This window comes from Muscardinus avellanarius (assembly GCF_963383645.1).
Source record: "Muscardinus avellanarius genome assembly, chromosome: 13".
Classification (NCBI taxonomy): domain Eukaryota; kingdom Metazoa; phylum Chordata; class Mammalia; order Rodentia; family Gliridae; genus Muscardinus; species Muscardinus avellanarius.
The window spans coordinates 90,744,339-90,761,229 of NC_137799.1; the positions used below are offsets into that span (position 1 = coordinate 90,744,339).

At 47.4% G+C, this 16,891-nt stretch overlaps 1 protein-coding gene across 1 annotated transcript in view; it reads left to right on the top strand.

Moving 5' to 3' along the window:
- Nucleotides 1-15,278: 15,278 nt before the first annotated feature.
- NTRK2 (neurotrophic receptor tyrosine kinase 2) overlaps nt 15,279-16,891 on the top strand; it is a gene marked incomplete at both ends in the record, with an annotated part of 373,926 nt that continues 372,313 nt past the window's right edge. The window contains one exon of the mRNA XM_080709003.1: nt 15,279-15,490. Within this exon, the coding sequence (XP_080565129.1) occupies nt 15,279-15,490 (212 nt within the window). The remainder of the gene's footprint in view (nt 15,491-16,891) is intronic.

Here is a 16,891-nt window from a genome sequence, read left to right on the forward strand (position 1 = left end):
TGGCTTGGCCAAGGGTGGACACCAATCAGTACAAAAGAAGTAGCAAGAAAGCAGTGGCTGCATCTTCTTCAAGTCTAGTCGGGGGCAAGAAGCCAGCATCCACAGTTGGTGCTAATTTTCCTGAGAGGACAAAGAGAAGGTGCAGGCATGGCTGTCCCTTGGGAAGAATGTGTTCCTCCCACATAGCATTTGTCTCTAGCCTCCTTCCATTTACTCGTGCCGTCCTCCTGGCCATTTCTCTTGGATAACTCAAGTGTATCTCTAAGACTCACAGCTTCAGGCTCATTACCTCCAGGAAACTTTGCCTGAATCCCTGATGGAGCTCTGGGCTCCCCCTTTGTCTCTTGAATTCTCTCAAACATGCCTTCAGTATTATACCATGCAAATTATCTACTTTTTTAATGTGTCTTCCCATACAACTTCAAGTTCTTAGAAGACAGAAATCATATTTTAGTCTTGTTTATATTGCAAGTGTTTAACAATGTGTGTCAGTGGACTTGAAGAGAACTGCAGCTCTGAGACCTAAGCCTCCACATACTTCCCTGAAAGTCAGGGTCTGCGATTGGTGTTAGTAGCTTTCCAATGGCTAGTGGATGCTGATGGTTAGAAGGTAGTCTTGGAGTATCTTCAGTAAGTTCTAAGACCATTTAAAACATTCCCCTCACAAGTAAAAAAAAAAATCAAAATGTGTCTTATTGTTGGTATAATTATAGAAGTTATCTTTTTGATGTGGAACAATAAGTTTGTTGATGAAAGGTTAATTAGTTATGTAAACAGTTAAGGATCTGCATAGACGAATGTAAGAGAAATGGAGAAGGTTCTATAGCCATTGTACACTAGGGGTAGTTATGCCTTCATATCTTCCTCCTAAGTCCTAGAATGTCAGAGCTAAAAAGGAGCATTGAGGTTATGTAGCTCATTGCTTTACCTATTTTCATATAAAATATGATCCAGAAGTTAGTGGCTTAAAATAACAAAATATTGCCACAATAGTCACTGAGGGTTGATGAAAGCAAGGCCCATGTTTCAAGTGCAACTGTGCTCATTATTTTTTTCTAGTAGAGAAGAACGCTTTAGTTAGAGCCACCACTAGAAAGAATAAATCAAACTCGTTGTGTTCTCTACAGATTTTTATTTTTTAGAATAATGGTCAAAATTAGGAACTGTCCTTAGAAATGAAAATTAAGGCAGAGAAAGTTGTCACTCACAATGTTATTAATGTCACTATTAATAACATTGTACATCAAAGCATGTGTCTAGACTCCTCTTGAGAGAGCAGTGTGGCAGAATGACCTCTGAGTCTTTCCCCAAGGACAGAGAGAGAAGGGGTCATCTCTGAATTGTCACTAAATTGTTTTAACCTAAAGAAGATGTAGTCAGAAAAAAATCAAGACAGCGTCTTACTGGATTTGAGGTTCTAGTTGGGAAACTGTGGTAAACACTGCTAATTGCCTCCCTGCCCTTATGTCCACTCTCTCTTCTGTTCTTGAGAAATAGAACTTTAGATTTCAAATTTCCCAGAACACTTGGTTATACCCAGTTACTAATTATATTTGCTTTTACTTCCTCTGAACAAAAATTGTGGCCACTTGACTAAGTTTTTACCAGAGAACTGTATGTGAAAGTATACATCTTTCTTATTCTTCCCTTAGGAGGAAGTTACTGGCCCTTTGTTTCCTCTTCTTTTCTTTCTGCAGGCTGGAAAGTCAATGGTGACAGTGTAGAAGACAGACACTTAAACATGATGGAAGAGCCGGGCATGGTGGCGCATGCTTGTGATCCCAGCATTCGGGAGGCTGAGACCGGAGGATCTGGGTTCGTGGACAGCCTCAGCTATTTAGTGAGGCGCTTTGCAACTCAGTGAGAATAAATAAAGAATAAAAAATAGGGCTGGGGTGTAGCTTGATGGTAGAATGCCCCTGGGTTCCATCCCCAGTACTCCAAAACAAAATTGGCAGAGTAACAAGATAAAGGAGGCTGGGACTATGGGCAGTGCCTCAGAGCAGAGCCATAGATTGTTCGTGGAAGATGTATCCACTATGAACTGTCACATGAGAAATTTTATACTTTTTGAGCTACTAAATCTGGGGGGGGGGCTATTGTTACCTCAACTATTATGGAAATGGAAGGTCTTAGGTCTATAGTCTTCCAGCACAGGGGTTCCATATTTCTTCCAGGAGCCCTTTGGCCACTGAAATCTACTCACTGATATGGCTGTGCTCCTGGATATTGAAACTATCTAAATATGGCACGCAGAGAAGACTGTTGATATCATTGAATAGATTTAAAATATTTTTGAGCCTGCCGAGGGGTTAGGCCGGTGCTGGCCAGCGAGGCTAGCATCGGAGCCTGCCGTGAGGCAAGGCCGGTGCTGGGGCCTCCGAGGCCGGGATAAGAGCCCGCTGAGGGGTTAGGCTGGTGCCGGGGCCAGTGGCCGGCATTGGAGCCTTCCGTGAGGCAAGGCCGCTACGGAGGCCTCCAAGGCCAGGATCTGAGCCTGCCGAGGGGTTAGGCCGGTGCTGGGGCCAGCGAAGCTGGCATTGGAGCCTGCCGTGAGGCAAGGCTGCTACTGAGGCCTCCGAGGCCGGAGCGGAGCCTGCCGAGGTGTTAGACCGGGGCTGGGGCCAACGAGGCCTTCATCGGAGCCTGCCGTGAGGCAAGGCCGGTGCTGGGGCCTCCGAGGCCGGGATCGGAGCCTGCCAAGGGATTAGGCCAATGCTGGGGCCAACGGCTGGCATCAGAGCCTGCCGTGAGGCAAGGTCGCTACTGGGCCCTCCGAGGCTGGGATTGGAGCCTGCCGAGGGTTTAGGCCGGTGCTGGGACCAGCGAGGCTGGGATTGGAGAGTGCCGTGAGGCTAGGCCAGTGCTGGGGCCTCTGAGGGCGGGATCGGAGCCTGCCAAGGGGTTAGGCCGGTGCTGGGGCCAATGGATGGCATCGGAGCCTGCTGTGAGGCAAGGCCACTACTGAGGCCTCTAAGGCCGGAATCGGAGCCAGCTGAGGGGTTAGGCTGGTGTCGGGGCCAGTGAAACCACAATCGGAGCCAACCATGAGGCAAGGCCGCTGCTTGAGCCAGCGATGTCTGGATCAGTCCACCGGGTAGCCAGGTCACTACGGGGCTGTCAAGAGTGGGATCGGTACTTGCAACGCGGCATGCACGGAGAAATATCGCAGAAAATATAAATCAGATGCTTCCCCTAATCAGCAATAACTAGGAGGAAAGGGGCAACAGGAAGAGGTTGAGCTATAGAAAGGACCCTATAGTGAAGCAACTAATGTGACCAATCAGAGGGTATGTAATAGTGGAGGACAGAGCCTCTTTAAAACGCAGGAGGTTCATAAACATATGTATCAAAGTTAATCACCAAACCAGCATGGGATTGAGCGGGGGGTGGGGGGGGTGGGATGGGGGCTGGATGAGGGCTGATTGGATGATGTGTGCTTATATATCCTCTCAAGTCTTGTACTCCAATGTGATTGATATATGACTACAATGCACCAATTAAAAAATAAATAAATAAAAATAAAATATTTTTGAGGAAAGACCCTTTAATAGGATTACTCCAAGAAAGATATTGATTTGAGAGGGAAAGTGAGTCCTAAAATATAAAATTCTCACCACATAGCCACAAAAAAAGAAAAAAATGAGGCTCTGCTTAAGTACACTATGGATTTTGGTATGGAAGAAGATAAGAAGTAGAGTATATAGGCAAGATTCGGTACAACAGAGCAGGAAAACGTATGAAAATGACAGCAGAAGAACTGAAATCCAGAATGCGCTAAGGTTGTAAAAGAAAAACAAAGCAAACAATCCTTCAAAACAGAACAATAAAGAAGGACTATTTGAACCAGGCTTAGAGTTAGAAGAAAGGTATTGAAGAGACAACAGAATGAGGAAACAAGCCCAGGATTTAAGGGCAGATGGTGAGAAAGTAACAGATCACAGAGAAAAAGCAGCAGCGTTCACTTTTTATTCAGTGTTCCTCTCCAGAAGGGCAAATGACCTTCCCACAGGAAATAGTAGAGATAACGTGGCTACCAAGATGTTGACAGCATCATTCGGTGAGACCATGGAAGAGATGCCATGACTTTTTTAAGTGGTTACAGAGACGACAAAGGTCATTACTGGGCTTTCTTAGGTGCCTAAAGAGTGAGTGCTGGTAACATTTAGGGAAAGATGCACATGGAGGAAAAGAAAAGAAGAGAAAAATGGTCCCAAAAAAGGTAACGTGGGCTTCAGAATGTGGCTAAGTTACTGTTAATTCAGTTTCTTCAGACCACTTCCCATGTACCTACTCTGCTTTTCTCTTTCTGAGCTATCCTGCCCAATCTTTCCCCATCAGTGGAAAGAGTAATGGGTAAAAATGGGTCCAGTGGATTATGGTTGGGTTTTACATACCTACACTAAGAAGGAAAATTTTCTATCCAAGACAACCTAGAGCATCAAATGCTGAAAGGATAGAGTGGAGAGGAATCATTGGGAGAAGCTGACATTTAAATATCTGAGAAACACACCCTTGTACAAAAGTCAACTCAAGATGGATCACTGCCCTTGAAATTAGGCCAGAAACTTTGCAATTACTAAAATATAACATAGGACCAACTTTCTAGCACTGGTAGAGACTTCCTCAATAAGACACCTGAAGCTCAGAAAATAAAATGGAGAATTAATAAATGGGTTGGCATCAAATTATAAAACCGAACAACAAAGGAAATCATCAAGAGTCTGAAGGGAGAGCCTACAAAATGGAAGAAAATCTCCCCTGATAGAGGACTAATATCTAGAATATATAATAAACCCAAAACATTTACCACCAAAACAAAAACAAATACTGCAGTTAAAAATGGACAATTGAATGGAATAGAAGCTTATCTAAAGAAGAAATACAAATGGCCAACAAGTAAATGAAGGGAAATGCAGATAAAAATTACACTGAGATTCTACCTAACTCTGGTTAGAAATCATCAAGAATGAAGACAATAATAAGTTCTGGCAAGGATGTGGGGAAAGTCAGAATAAAGTAATGATACATATATATTCATGTATAGTTCACATGAATTCATAATAGTTAAATTATGAAACCAAACTAGGTGTCAGCCAGCAGATGAGTAGATAAAGAAAATACGGTATATATTCAAGATGAAATTTTACTTGTCATAGAAAAGAACACGGCTAAGTCATTTGCAGGAAAATGGATGGAACTAGAGATTGCTATGCTGAGATCAGTTGGTTTCAGAAAATGAAGAGTCGTATGTTTGCTCTTATCCGTGGAAGCTACAGAGAAAATAGGAAATAAAAAAGGACTTTAAATAAATGAGGAGAGAGACCAGTAGAATAGTGAAAGGGGATTTGGACAGGGAGATAGGGAGGACCAAGGGAGAATTGAGGAAGGAAAGAGTTCAAATAATATTTTGTCCAGATATGAAGGTATCCCTACCAACCTCACTAACGTGCACAAGAAGGCGGGGAGAGGGAAGAGGGGTGGGAAGTGGAGGCAAATACGTCAAATGGTCACACATCCATATTTGTCACTTTGTGATATATATAAGTATGTTTATGTCACTTTTTTTTTTTTTGGCGGTACTGAGGTTCCTGGAAGCCCTTCTACCTCCGGGCTACACTCCCAGAACTATTTTATAGTTTTTATTTGGAAACAGCCAGCGAGGTCTCTTAAGCTGGCTTCGAAGCAGCGCGATCCTCCTGTCTCTGCCTCCCAAGCGCAGGAATTACAAGTGTGGGCCATCACGCCCGGCTTCTTTATGTCACTTTGAATCCCACTCTGATATATAATTACAATGCACCAATAAAATTATAGACATAAATAAATACTCAAGAAAGTGTATAAGAATCAAAAGGGACTCAAAGAAGAAATGAAGATACAGGTAAAAAAGCTGAAACATGGGTGTAAGTTTGACATTAGGTTAGAACGAAAGAAGATCCGCTGTTGTCAATGCAGAGATGCTTAGCAGGTCTGTAGGTGGTCTGTCTGAAAACAGAGTTAATAAATGGGTTGGCATCAAATGAAAAACATAGTAAATGTGGTTATTATGTTGATGGAAGACTCAAGATTGTAAAAGATCATAAAGAAGACTCAAAAAACTCAGCAACCAGGATTATTGATTTAAATATAACAACAACGGCCAGGCGTGGTGGCGCACGCTTGTAATCCCCGCGCTTGGGAGGTGGAGACAGGAGGATCACGCAGGTTCGAAGCCAGCCTCATTGGCTTAAGAGACCCTGTTACCATATAAAAATATAAAATAGGTCTGGGAGTATAGCCCGGAAGTAGAAGGGTTTCCAAGAACCCCAGTACCACACATACAAAAATGGTAGCAACAATGCCATTTTCAGGAACAGTAAATAATGAATTGTAACTTTAAATAAATAAATAAACAAATAAATAAATAAATAAATATTTCCAGATTAAAAAGTAAAAACAGATAAATATTGAATAATATTTTATTTAACCTAACATACGCAAAATATTACCATTCCAACGCATAATCAATAATGAAGTAGTTTACACCTTTTTGTGTTAGATTTCTACAGTAAACATATATTTTATACTTGTAAAGCATCTCAAGTTGGACTGGCATCATTTTAAGCACTTTCTGGCTATAGGTGCTATCCGCTATTGTATTAGACAGCACAAGTCTAGAAGGACAATGTTCAAAAAGTGTGGACCTTGAGGATGGAAACCGTAATGGTATTTTATTACCAGTTGAAAAGAAAAATTAGGTAAAGGACCTGGAGGTGTTTATAAAGGATGTGAATACTGCACGTGAATGTTGAAAGGTCTGGAATATGAAGACAGAATTCTACTCCCTCTTCTCTTTTGCTGCTAAGATGTTATAACTGGGATGAACCGATGAACACGACTAAGGCCAAAGATCCAGGCTTACCATAAAATGGAACTTCCTAGCAATTAAAGATGTAAACAGATGGGATGAACTTTATTTTAACCAGTATGTATTGATCTCCATGCAAGATACTCCGTTGGATGTCAAGGTTACCATGACAAATAGGTATATCTCGGCGCTCGAATTGCTGATGATAGTTTTAAGACTAACTTGGACACAGTCTTTACAGTGCTTATTTGTGGTATTTTGATTAAGGAGAGTTGCTGGAAGTTTCTAAGCAGAGAATGTAAGTTGTGTCCTCTTAAACAGGGAATTCTTACTAGTGGCTCAGACATCGTGTTCTGCCTATGGATTTGAAACTTGTTTTTGAGTCACGGTAAGTATTTATCTATCTGTCCATATAACACAATCTAGCACAACCCACAATGACTGAAAAGTTTCATGAAACAATATTACCTTGACATGTGTGATGTACTTTCATGTTTTCTATGCTAGTTTTTTTTTTTATTAGAAATATTCGGATCACAACCCACTAAATTGACCCAGTAATGTGTCACTGCCACAGTTGGAAGAACATTTGATTACTTACCTGTAGAGGTCTGGCATGGTTGAACAATTAAGGACTTTTAAACGTTGTCCTTTTCATGGAGTATAGTTGTCAGTTGGATTAGGAGTGGGAATGCTTGACTGCTCCAAGAAATCTAGGCTGGGTAGCGCATAAAAAGCACACTTTGTTAATTGAGGAATAAGTAAACTCCTTTGTAAGAAAATAAGTTCTTTTGTGACAAAACAATAGTTATGATGACTCTTTTTTTTTTTTTTTGGTGGTACTGGGGTTCCTGGAAGCCCTTCTATCTCCGGGCTACACTCCCAGACCTATTTTTACATTTTTATTTGGAAACAGGGTCTCCTAAGCCAGCACGCACGGCTAGCTTCGAACCTGCGCGATCCTCCTGTCTCTGCCTCCCAAGCGCGGGGATTACAAGCGTGCGCCACCACGCCCGGCTTATGATGACTCTTAATAAACTAGTGACATGGACTCAGGTGTGGGTATTGATAAGGGCTTTAGAAAAAGAATCCAGAGTTGACCATGAAACCTAGGCAGATGAAGAGTTCACACTCAGATTTCAGATTTTCACTTATATGTGACCCTAATTTTCTGGGGCTTTGTCGCATTTTTCCACCTACTCTTCTTTGTAGGTGTTCATAAAAGTTCCAGAAGTACTGTTAACAAAGTGACCAAGAGTTAAAAGTGGAAGGTTTGGCTACAGAGAAGAAAGAAAGGGGGACAAGACCTCAGGTGTAGCTACCGTTCGGTTTGGCACGACAGAGCAGTGGGCAGTCCCCGGAGCATCTGGGCAGAGGTGGGGGACAGAGGGACCTTCCATCAGAGCTGGAGGGTTTAGAGCGGAGAACAGCTACGAACCCTCCAAACAAGAGAAGAGGCGGTTGAGGCGACAGTGAGCGGGTGTGGGGCTAATCAAATCAGCCTCTGGTTCCATTTCACCTGTGTTGAGAGTCCTCCATCCCTATTCCTGGACCTGAAATTCCTTTGGATTATGTCTTCTCCCCAGTGTCCTGGAGTAAAACATACGCTTGGGAAAGTGAAACGTCTCATGATGAACATTATCACACCATAATAACATTTATATACAGGAGGTTTAGGGAAGAAAGGGGGCAGAGAAATGAAGAATATAACCGTTGAAATAATACCATGTGTCTATATAAAATTACTAATTCCAATCTCAAAGACATGGACGAGAAAGGAGAGGGAGGAGGGAGGACTCCAAGAGCTGTGTATTTCCGATCCCTAGACATCTCAGTATGATGTAGAATCACGATACACCAAATAAAATTACATAATAAGAGAAAAAATAAATAAATAACAATATTATACCCATGCTTTTAAATTCAGTTCTTTCCACAAAAGGGAGGGAGTCTAGAAACGAGATAACAGGGCGTCCAAAGGGGAAAGAGACAACACACAGAAGGAACAGAGACAGATCTGGGGCAAGGAGGTTGCTGTTCCCAAAGAATCACAGGTTTTCCAGTATGTTTATCTTCCTCTTCTAGCAACGTCTCTGGACCCTCTAGGTCACCAGCGCTGTGATTGGCATAAAATAGGTCTCTGCCTTTCTCCATAGGCACACGTAGATAAAGCACACTCAGGGGTATTGGCTTTCTTTAGAGGATCATATTGCATATTGTTATTAAGTTGCATGAATGTATTGCGGAGCTATGTGTTCGCCTTTTGACACTGTAGTGAAATGCCTGAGATGATTAACTTATAAAATAAAATTGATTTGTAAAATATACAGGTATCTCGAAAACTGGATAATCCACTTAGTAGTCTGTGTAGCTTGTTTGTAGGTGCCATTGAGTTTTCTATAGCGGTCACGTTTTCCTTTTATACAATTTTATTCTTCTTTTCCAAGCTTGACGCTTTTCATTTTTCTTTTTGGCTTATTGTACTGACAAAATTTCTAGTACATTGCTGAAAAAAAAGTGATAAAAGTGATAGTGGAGCCAGGTGTGGTGGGCACGCTTGTAATCTCAGTACTTGGGAGACAAGTGGATCACAGGTTCGTGGCCAGCCTCAGCTACTTGTGAGGCCCTCTGCAACTTAGTGAGATGCTATTTCAAATAAAATAATACAACATAGGGCTGGGGGTGTAACTTGAAGGTAGAAGCTCCTGATTTCAATCTCCAGTACTGCAAAAAAAAAAAAAAAGAAAGAAACAAAGAAAGAAAGAAAAGAGAAAGTGGCTCCTCATATTCTTTATAACTTGGGGAAATTATCTGTTATTTACTCTGAGTATTAACTATTCTGTAGCTTAGAATTTTCTTCTTTTTTTTTTATAGATGGCGTTTGCTGATTGAGGATACTCCCTTCTGTTCCTAGTTTGCAGAAAGTTTTCAGAAATAGGTATTGGATTTGGCCAAATAACTTTTCTGTGTCCTTTGACAGAACTGTCTAATCTTAGGTTTTGATTTTATAATTATGAAACTTGCATTGAATGAGTTTTGAAAATTTAACCAGAATTACATTCCTGGATAAACCCCAGTTGGTCAACCCCACTTTGGATATGTGACATATTATTGGATTTAACTTAATGAAATATTGTTCAGAATTGTAGCATTTATACGCATAGGAAATAATGGCCTGCTGATTTCTTATGTCTTTATGTTATTTTGACAAGGAAATGCTGACTTCATAGAATGTGTTGGAAAGTTTCTGACCATTTCATTTTTCTGGAAGAATCTGGGTAGAATTGATGTGGTTTTCCTTTAATTGTTTTATAGAATTCATGAGCGGAGCTATTTGGGTCTACAGTATTCTTTGCAGGAAGCTTTTATCTATAAATTCAATTTCTACATTAGATCCAGAACTCTGGGCGATCTCTCTCTCCTATAGTGAGCCTTTCTAGCCTTTATCTCTCACGCAATACATCCATTTAAATTGTCCAACGTATTTGCATGAAGCTCTTAATAATAGACCCATATTATCGTGTTAATACTTATAAATCGTTTAGTGTTTGTCATTTGTCCCATTCCTGTTCTTGGTAATTTGTGTCTTTTCTCTTTCAATCCCCATCAGTGTGACTAGATGTTTATCAATTTTATTGATCTTTCTGAAGAACCATCTCTTGGTTTCCTATCATTTCCTATTACTTTTCTGCTGGTCTGTTTTATTTCCTCTCTTCTGCTTACTTTGTGCTTAATTTACCCATCTTTTCCAGGTTTCCTAAGATGGGAGCCGAGGTAACTGGTTAGAGACCTTTGTTATTTTCTAATATAGGCATGTCGTACTATAAAATTTCCCCTAAGCACTGGCGTAGTGGCATCCCACACATTTTGATTCACAGCGTTCTCAAATTCCTTTTTGATTTTTTCTTTGACCCCATTCCTGTGGGTCTTCCCAGCACTTCCCTCCCTGGCTTCCGGCAGTGTTCCCTATGGTCGGAGTGCATCAGCACGGTGCTGACCACTTGGAGGGAACGTCTGCAGGTCTCTGGGCTTCCCTTTCGGTGCCATACTCTTCTCCCTGACACTCTGTCCTGGGAGTCGCTCTCCTGATTTCCCTTGACCGTCAGCTTAGGGAGCTGGACTCTGCCTCTGTCCCCCTCGGAGCATGGCCTCTGCTGCCTTATGTCCACCTATGTCTTAGGAACCTCTTTTCATATATTTTGTTTGTGTTAGTTGTTTGAGTGAGAGGGTGAATCTGTTCCTTATTACTGCATCTTGGAAGCAGAAGTTGGCAGTATTTTGTTACTTTTTACAACCCAGTATTGGATGTAAAAATCAATTTATTGGGTTATTACAAGCATTAAAAATGAATGGCATAGAAGAGGAAATATTACTGTATTTCTTGTACTAAGGGTAAATATTTTTTGAGAAACATTTTTGAGAAACTTTTTTTTTGGTTATATGCATTTGTGAATGTGTGCGCTGGATTGGGATGTAAAAGGCATTTCCTACTATCTCATGGTTTTAGTATTTTGAGGAACACTGTTGTAGGTACGTCAAAGGCCAGGACAGGCAGGGGCTCGCACCATTACTCTCCATCCCCGCATCGAAGGGATCTGGTGAAAATGAGCTATTTCATGTTATCCACCTGAAAAATGTTCATTATCACCTGGTCTGGGAATCCCTTAAAACTGAGGTAGATGGACAGTCCCCTCTGTTAAAAAGTAGGTATTCTCCGTGTGTTCTATGGATGGCAGTGTTCAAAGAGGCCTTCCCTGGCCCAGTGCTGGAACAGATCTTGCTACTAAAGGCCGCAGAAAGTTAGGGTTTTTTTTTTTTTTTTTGGTGGTACTGGGTTTCCTGGAAGCCCTTCTACCTCTGGGCTACACTCCCAGACCTATTTTTACATTTTTATTTGGAAACAGGGTCTCCTAAGCCAGAGCGATCCTCCTGTCTCTGCCTCCCAAGTGCGGGAATTACAAGCGTGCGCCACCACGCCTGGCTCCAGACCTATTTTATATTTTTCTTTGGAAACAGGGTCTTCTTAAGCCAGAGCCGCTGCCTTCGAACCTGCGCGATCCTCCTGTCTCTGCCTCCCAAACGCGGGGAGTATAAGCGTGCGCCACCACGCCCGGCTGAAAGTTAGGTTTTAAGAAGTCCTGCGAGAACTCATGGAATCAGCAAGATTCAGGATTGTAGAGATGACTGTATACCATTATGATGTATGAATACATTGCACCAATAAAAAAAAAAAAGAATTGTAGAGATGAGAAGGAATGTGTCCAGGAGCAATTATCCAGAGGGACTAGCAGGGTGAAGGGTTAAGAAAGATTTCAATTTTAGTTTATTTTGTTTATTTCTTACACACCCATACACAACATGCATTTTCACACCTACTATATCCTTGAATGAAGTTTCCATGCTACCGAAAGAAATACAAACAGCAATAAATAGGATAAATAAGTGGCCTGATAAAAAGACAATCTACTATGGATAAAAATGTACAGCAGTGGGAAGGCCCGATCTAATTTTAGGTGGGAGATATTCAGTGGGATATATTTACAAGCTAAATGTGATAGCAGTATGTATCTGTTCTAATACAAATCTACAAATTTCCAGATAGAATTAGAATCTTCTGGTCTACAAAGCACTCCCCACCTGCTAGTGCGCTGCACTGACATTTTGCAGCCACTAGGGCAAAAGTCGCCTTTTCTGAGAAAAATGAGGTGGGGAAGGGGTAGAGAGAGGGGGGTAGTGATGCACACACCTCCTGCAGGGGCTTCTTCACTTCAAAACACTGGCAAGTCAGCGGAGTTTCACCGCGTGACCTGGACCAAGGCATTTTGGGCACCGGCTTCTCTTCCTGGGCGCATCCTCCCCAGCAGAGGATGCAGGAGGCGTGAACTTCAGGCTGACCCACAGGGCTGAGACCTGCTGGCCTTTTTATTTTTTATTTTTTTCCTTTCTGGGGCTTGCAGAGAGATTTCTGAGTGCTGTCGGAGGATTCTTGTGGTTACAGTCAGCGCCCAGAGTCTGTACAAAAGCCTCACTAGATGTCTTCCTTCTCCCCGATACTTAAGGCGTCGCGAGGATTGGAGCATTGGCCCTCACCGTTGGTGTCTCCATCCTTGCCATCCCCAGCCTCTGCGGGCACCAGGGTGGCCACCCTTAGGTTGTGAAGCAGACCCCAGCCCACCCCTCTCTCGGCCGCCGAGCAGCGCCCGCCTTCTCCCCCGCGTGGGGCGCCGCTGGTTGCGCATCTGGCGCCCGCGCGCGCCCCCGGCTGGGGGCCGGCGCCGGGCCTGGCGGTGGGCTGGGCTCCCGAGCTGCCGGGCGCTCTCTGCCCGCGCGGGGGCACCAGAGCCCTCGGAAGTGTCAGGCACTGCGGCGCAATTTCCCAGCTCTCTTTTAAATGACTGCGGAAAAACAGACTCTCCGAGCCCCAAATGGCAAGAAGGATTCTCAGCCCCGGCTCGCGAAAGCCCCGCGGCCATCACTTAACTGCGCCCCTAGAGCAGTTACGGCCGGTCACCCTCCCGATCGCCTCCCTTCGCCCCCAGTGAGACCCCGAGGCGCAGCCCAGGGCGCGCGGTGCCCGGGCAGCGCGGCGCAGGGCCCGCGTTGGCGCACACCCGCGCACACGCGAGCACGCGCGAGGCACGGCCGGGAGCAGGGGCTCGGCGGCCCCCGCGGGTGGGCATCGCGGGAGCGGAGCTGCGGCCGCGCCATGGCTGGTCCTGCCAGGCTCAAGGATGAGGGGAAGGGACGCGGCGCCGCAGCTCGGGCAGGCCGGGGACGCCGCCGCCCCGCGCGCTCCCTGCCCCTCACATGTCGCCTATTTCTCGGGCGTGTGATGGCAGAAAACGGCAGGAGAGAGACCCGCTCCTGGAGCGAGAGTGTGTTTGGGGACCCCTTGCCCTCGGCAAACGCATCGCAGGAAGACCCCCCCCCCGAGCCACCGAGCCCCAAATAGGTGGCCGGGAACTGGGGGTCGTGGTCCTTGCTTCCCAGCGCAGCACGCGCTTTGGTGTTTACAGCGTTTATTTATGGGGGGAGGGTTGGCTCGTCGCCCTTTTCGGGCAGGGTGGGGAAGGAGAGCGCGGCGGGGAGGGAGAGCGGAGGGAGGGTGCCTATAATAAGAATTAGCGCATTTTCCCGAGCTGAACCCAGCCGGGTTTCCATTTTTACAAGGGAGACGGCAATTGTGGGAGAGACCGCGGCGAGCTCGCGGGACCCGGGGGCGTCCGCGGAGGCGCGGTCCAGCTCCGAGCGCACACACGCACGCACGCACGCGCGTGTCTGGGGCCAGTGTGTGCGCGCGCGTGTGAACTCCCACGTGCCGCGGCTGTGCTCCCGGCCGTGGCCCGGCTCCGCGGCCGCCCCCTCCCGCCCGCCCCAGGCCCCCTCCCCGCGCGGGTGCTTTTGTCTGGAGGGCGCTCTGCGCGCGCGTGCGAGCGTGTGTGTTTTTGGATTTCAGACTAATTTTCTGGAGTTTCTGCCCCTGCCCTGCGTCAGCCCCCACGTCACTTCGCCAGCAGTAGCAGAGGCGGCGGCGGCGGCGGCTCCGGGAATCGGGCTGGATCGGGAGCCGGGGCTCCTTCGCCGGCCGCGCTCCCTGCGCTCGGTGCCCGCGGCAGCCGGAGCCGGAGCCGGAGCGGGCGCCGCCGGCGGGAGGCGCGGAGCCGGTGAGCAGCGCCCGGCGGGCGGCGGGGGCCGGGCCCGGGGGCGCCCTGCGCGGCCGCCGGCTCCCCAGGTGGGACGTGCCGCGCCACCTGCCCGGCGGCGGCGGCGGCGGCGGATTCTGCAGCATCATGGGGGGCCGGTCGCCGAGCCGTCGCGCGCGCCTCGGTGAAGGGTCCTTACCCGGCCTGGGCCATGGCATCCCGGCTCGGGGGCCCTTCCTGCACCTCGCCGGCCTGGCACGCGGGCCGGGCACCCTGGGGGCCCCCGCGGCGCCGGCGCCCCGGTGGGGCCAGGTGGCTCCCGGGCCGGAGCCTCCGGGCTGGGGCAGGCGGGGGTGCGGCGGGCGCCGAGGCAGCGAGTCCCCGTGCGCGCGCGGAGTCCGGGGTCCTGCGCGCAGGCTCACGCGTGTCTGTCTGTCCTCAGCCCCGAGGTGTGCACCGGATCCCCGCGCGCGTCCGGCGAGGAGTCTGCGCCCAGCGGGTCCCCGGAGCGCCGCGGCCGGTGCCATGCAGCGGCGGCCACGGAGGAGCGCGGAGCGGCGGCAGCGCCCCCTGTGAAGCGGCCCGCGATGCCCCGGCCGCTGTGAGCAGCGCCAGCCGCCGACTGCGTTCAGCCCGGGCGCGCTCAGCGGCTGGGCGCCCTGGACTCCGCGCCCGCGGCGGGCGGCGAGCCGCGCAGAGCGGAGAGCTGGGCGCAGGCCTCCCCGCGCGGGAGGAGGAGGCCGGCTGGTGCTGGTGCAGCGCACTCGGGCTGGCACTGGCGGCCAGGAATGTCGTCCTGGACGAGGTGGCATGGACCCGCCATGGCGCGGCCCTGGGGCTTCTGCTGGCTGCTCGTGGGCTTCTGCAGGGCCGCGCTCGCTTGCCCCGCGTCCTGCAAGTGTAGCGCCTCTCGGATTTGGTGCAACGACCCTTCTCCTGGCATCGTGGCCTTTCCAAGGTTGGAGCCTAACAGCGTGGACCCCGAGAACATCACCGAAATGTGAGTTTCTGGTCCTGCTTTCTCTCCTCCATCCCGGGGCTCCCGCCTGGCCTCCGGGCAGCAGGTCCTGGATGGGAACGCCGCCCCACGTGCGGGAGAAGTCAGGCAGCAGAGATGCGGGGATGGGCCATCTGTCAATTACCTGTCTGTTTCCCTGCCAGCGCAGGGAGCAATCATGAAGAAGTGAGGCTTTAAGTTTATTGTCAGTAACATAAGCACATGTATATTTTTCTTTGGGGAAGGAATTTCTTATGTATTTTATATTTCAGAGACTGTTGGGTGTGCAATAACTAAATATAACTTAGTTTCGGACATTTTCGGTTCGTAAAATGCTGTGTGTACGTTGTGTTAGGAAAAGTTCTAGTGACATTTACTAGAAAGGGGGTTAAAATAATTAGCTAGCAGAAAATCTGTGGAAGGAAGTAGGGGTCTCTCTGTCACCGCCTTTCTGTGAGGGTTGGCGTTAACCAGCTACCCTTTTCATTTCCTACATCAGTTTTGCCTGGGAGATTGCCTCCAGAGATGGCCTTGAGGCTGATCTGTAAGAGGAGAAGTTCTGAGTGTTGAAATGCACTCGCTCAGGAGAGAAAATGTGATCACGGGAAGCCTAAAAGCCTGGGCTGATTGAATTTGGACTTGACTTCCCAGAGATATAATTTTGAGACCATTTGGATTATAAATCTTAGTTGCCTACTGAATCATTTCCCGGGACCGGGCTGGATGTGTGGTACTCTGAGGAAGGCTGGTTTTAGCCTTGGACCTGTCTGTGTCCCTGGAAAGGCTGTAGCTTCTCCTGGCTTGCTTTCTGCTCTCCCCTTCGGGTGCCTTGTGACAAATACATTACCAGGCAAGAATTCACCAGCCCTGGCCATAGCATTCCTGGGGCACCCCGGTTGGAGGAGTTCTCATTTTACCATCCTAGGGACTTTGCCATTCCGCACACCTCATGAACATGTGGTTCCGTTCATCTGTGCGGAGGATTGTAAGGGAAAGTTTCTTTCGGTTTTCTTTACAGTTTCATACTGAGATAGGCAGCCCTGAAGTAGGGCTTGGGCTGTGGCCTTCCGGTTGGTGAGTGCGCATGCGCTCCTCCCTCCCCCAGAACACGCACAACCATGTTTCTGCCAACGTAGTTGATCGAGATAACCTGTTTTATAATGTAAGTAAGAGACCTTCCTAGGCTCTGTTGCCTGTTCTGCTGGTGATGCTCATGTCGTGAGGTGCGGACAGAAGGAAAGGGCAACAGAGCAGAGGGAATGTGGAGGCCTGGGAGAGCTCAGCTCAGATAGGCTGGGAGCAGCCAGCCTGGGGCTGCATCCAGGGTGCCAGCCTCTCAGGCTTTTTGGCGAGGAAGGGGGAGGGCGCTTAGGGCTCCAGCTGTGCGGCCTTGGGCTGGGCTGG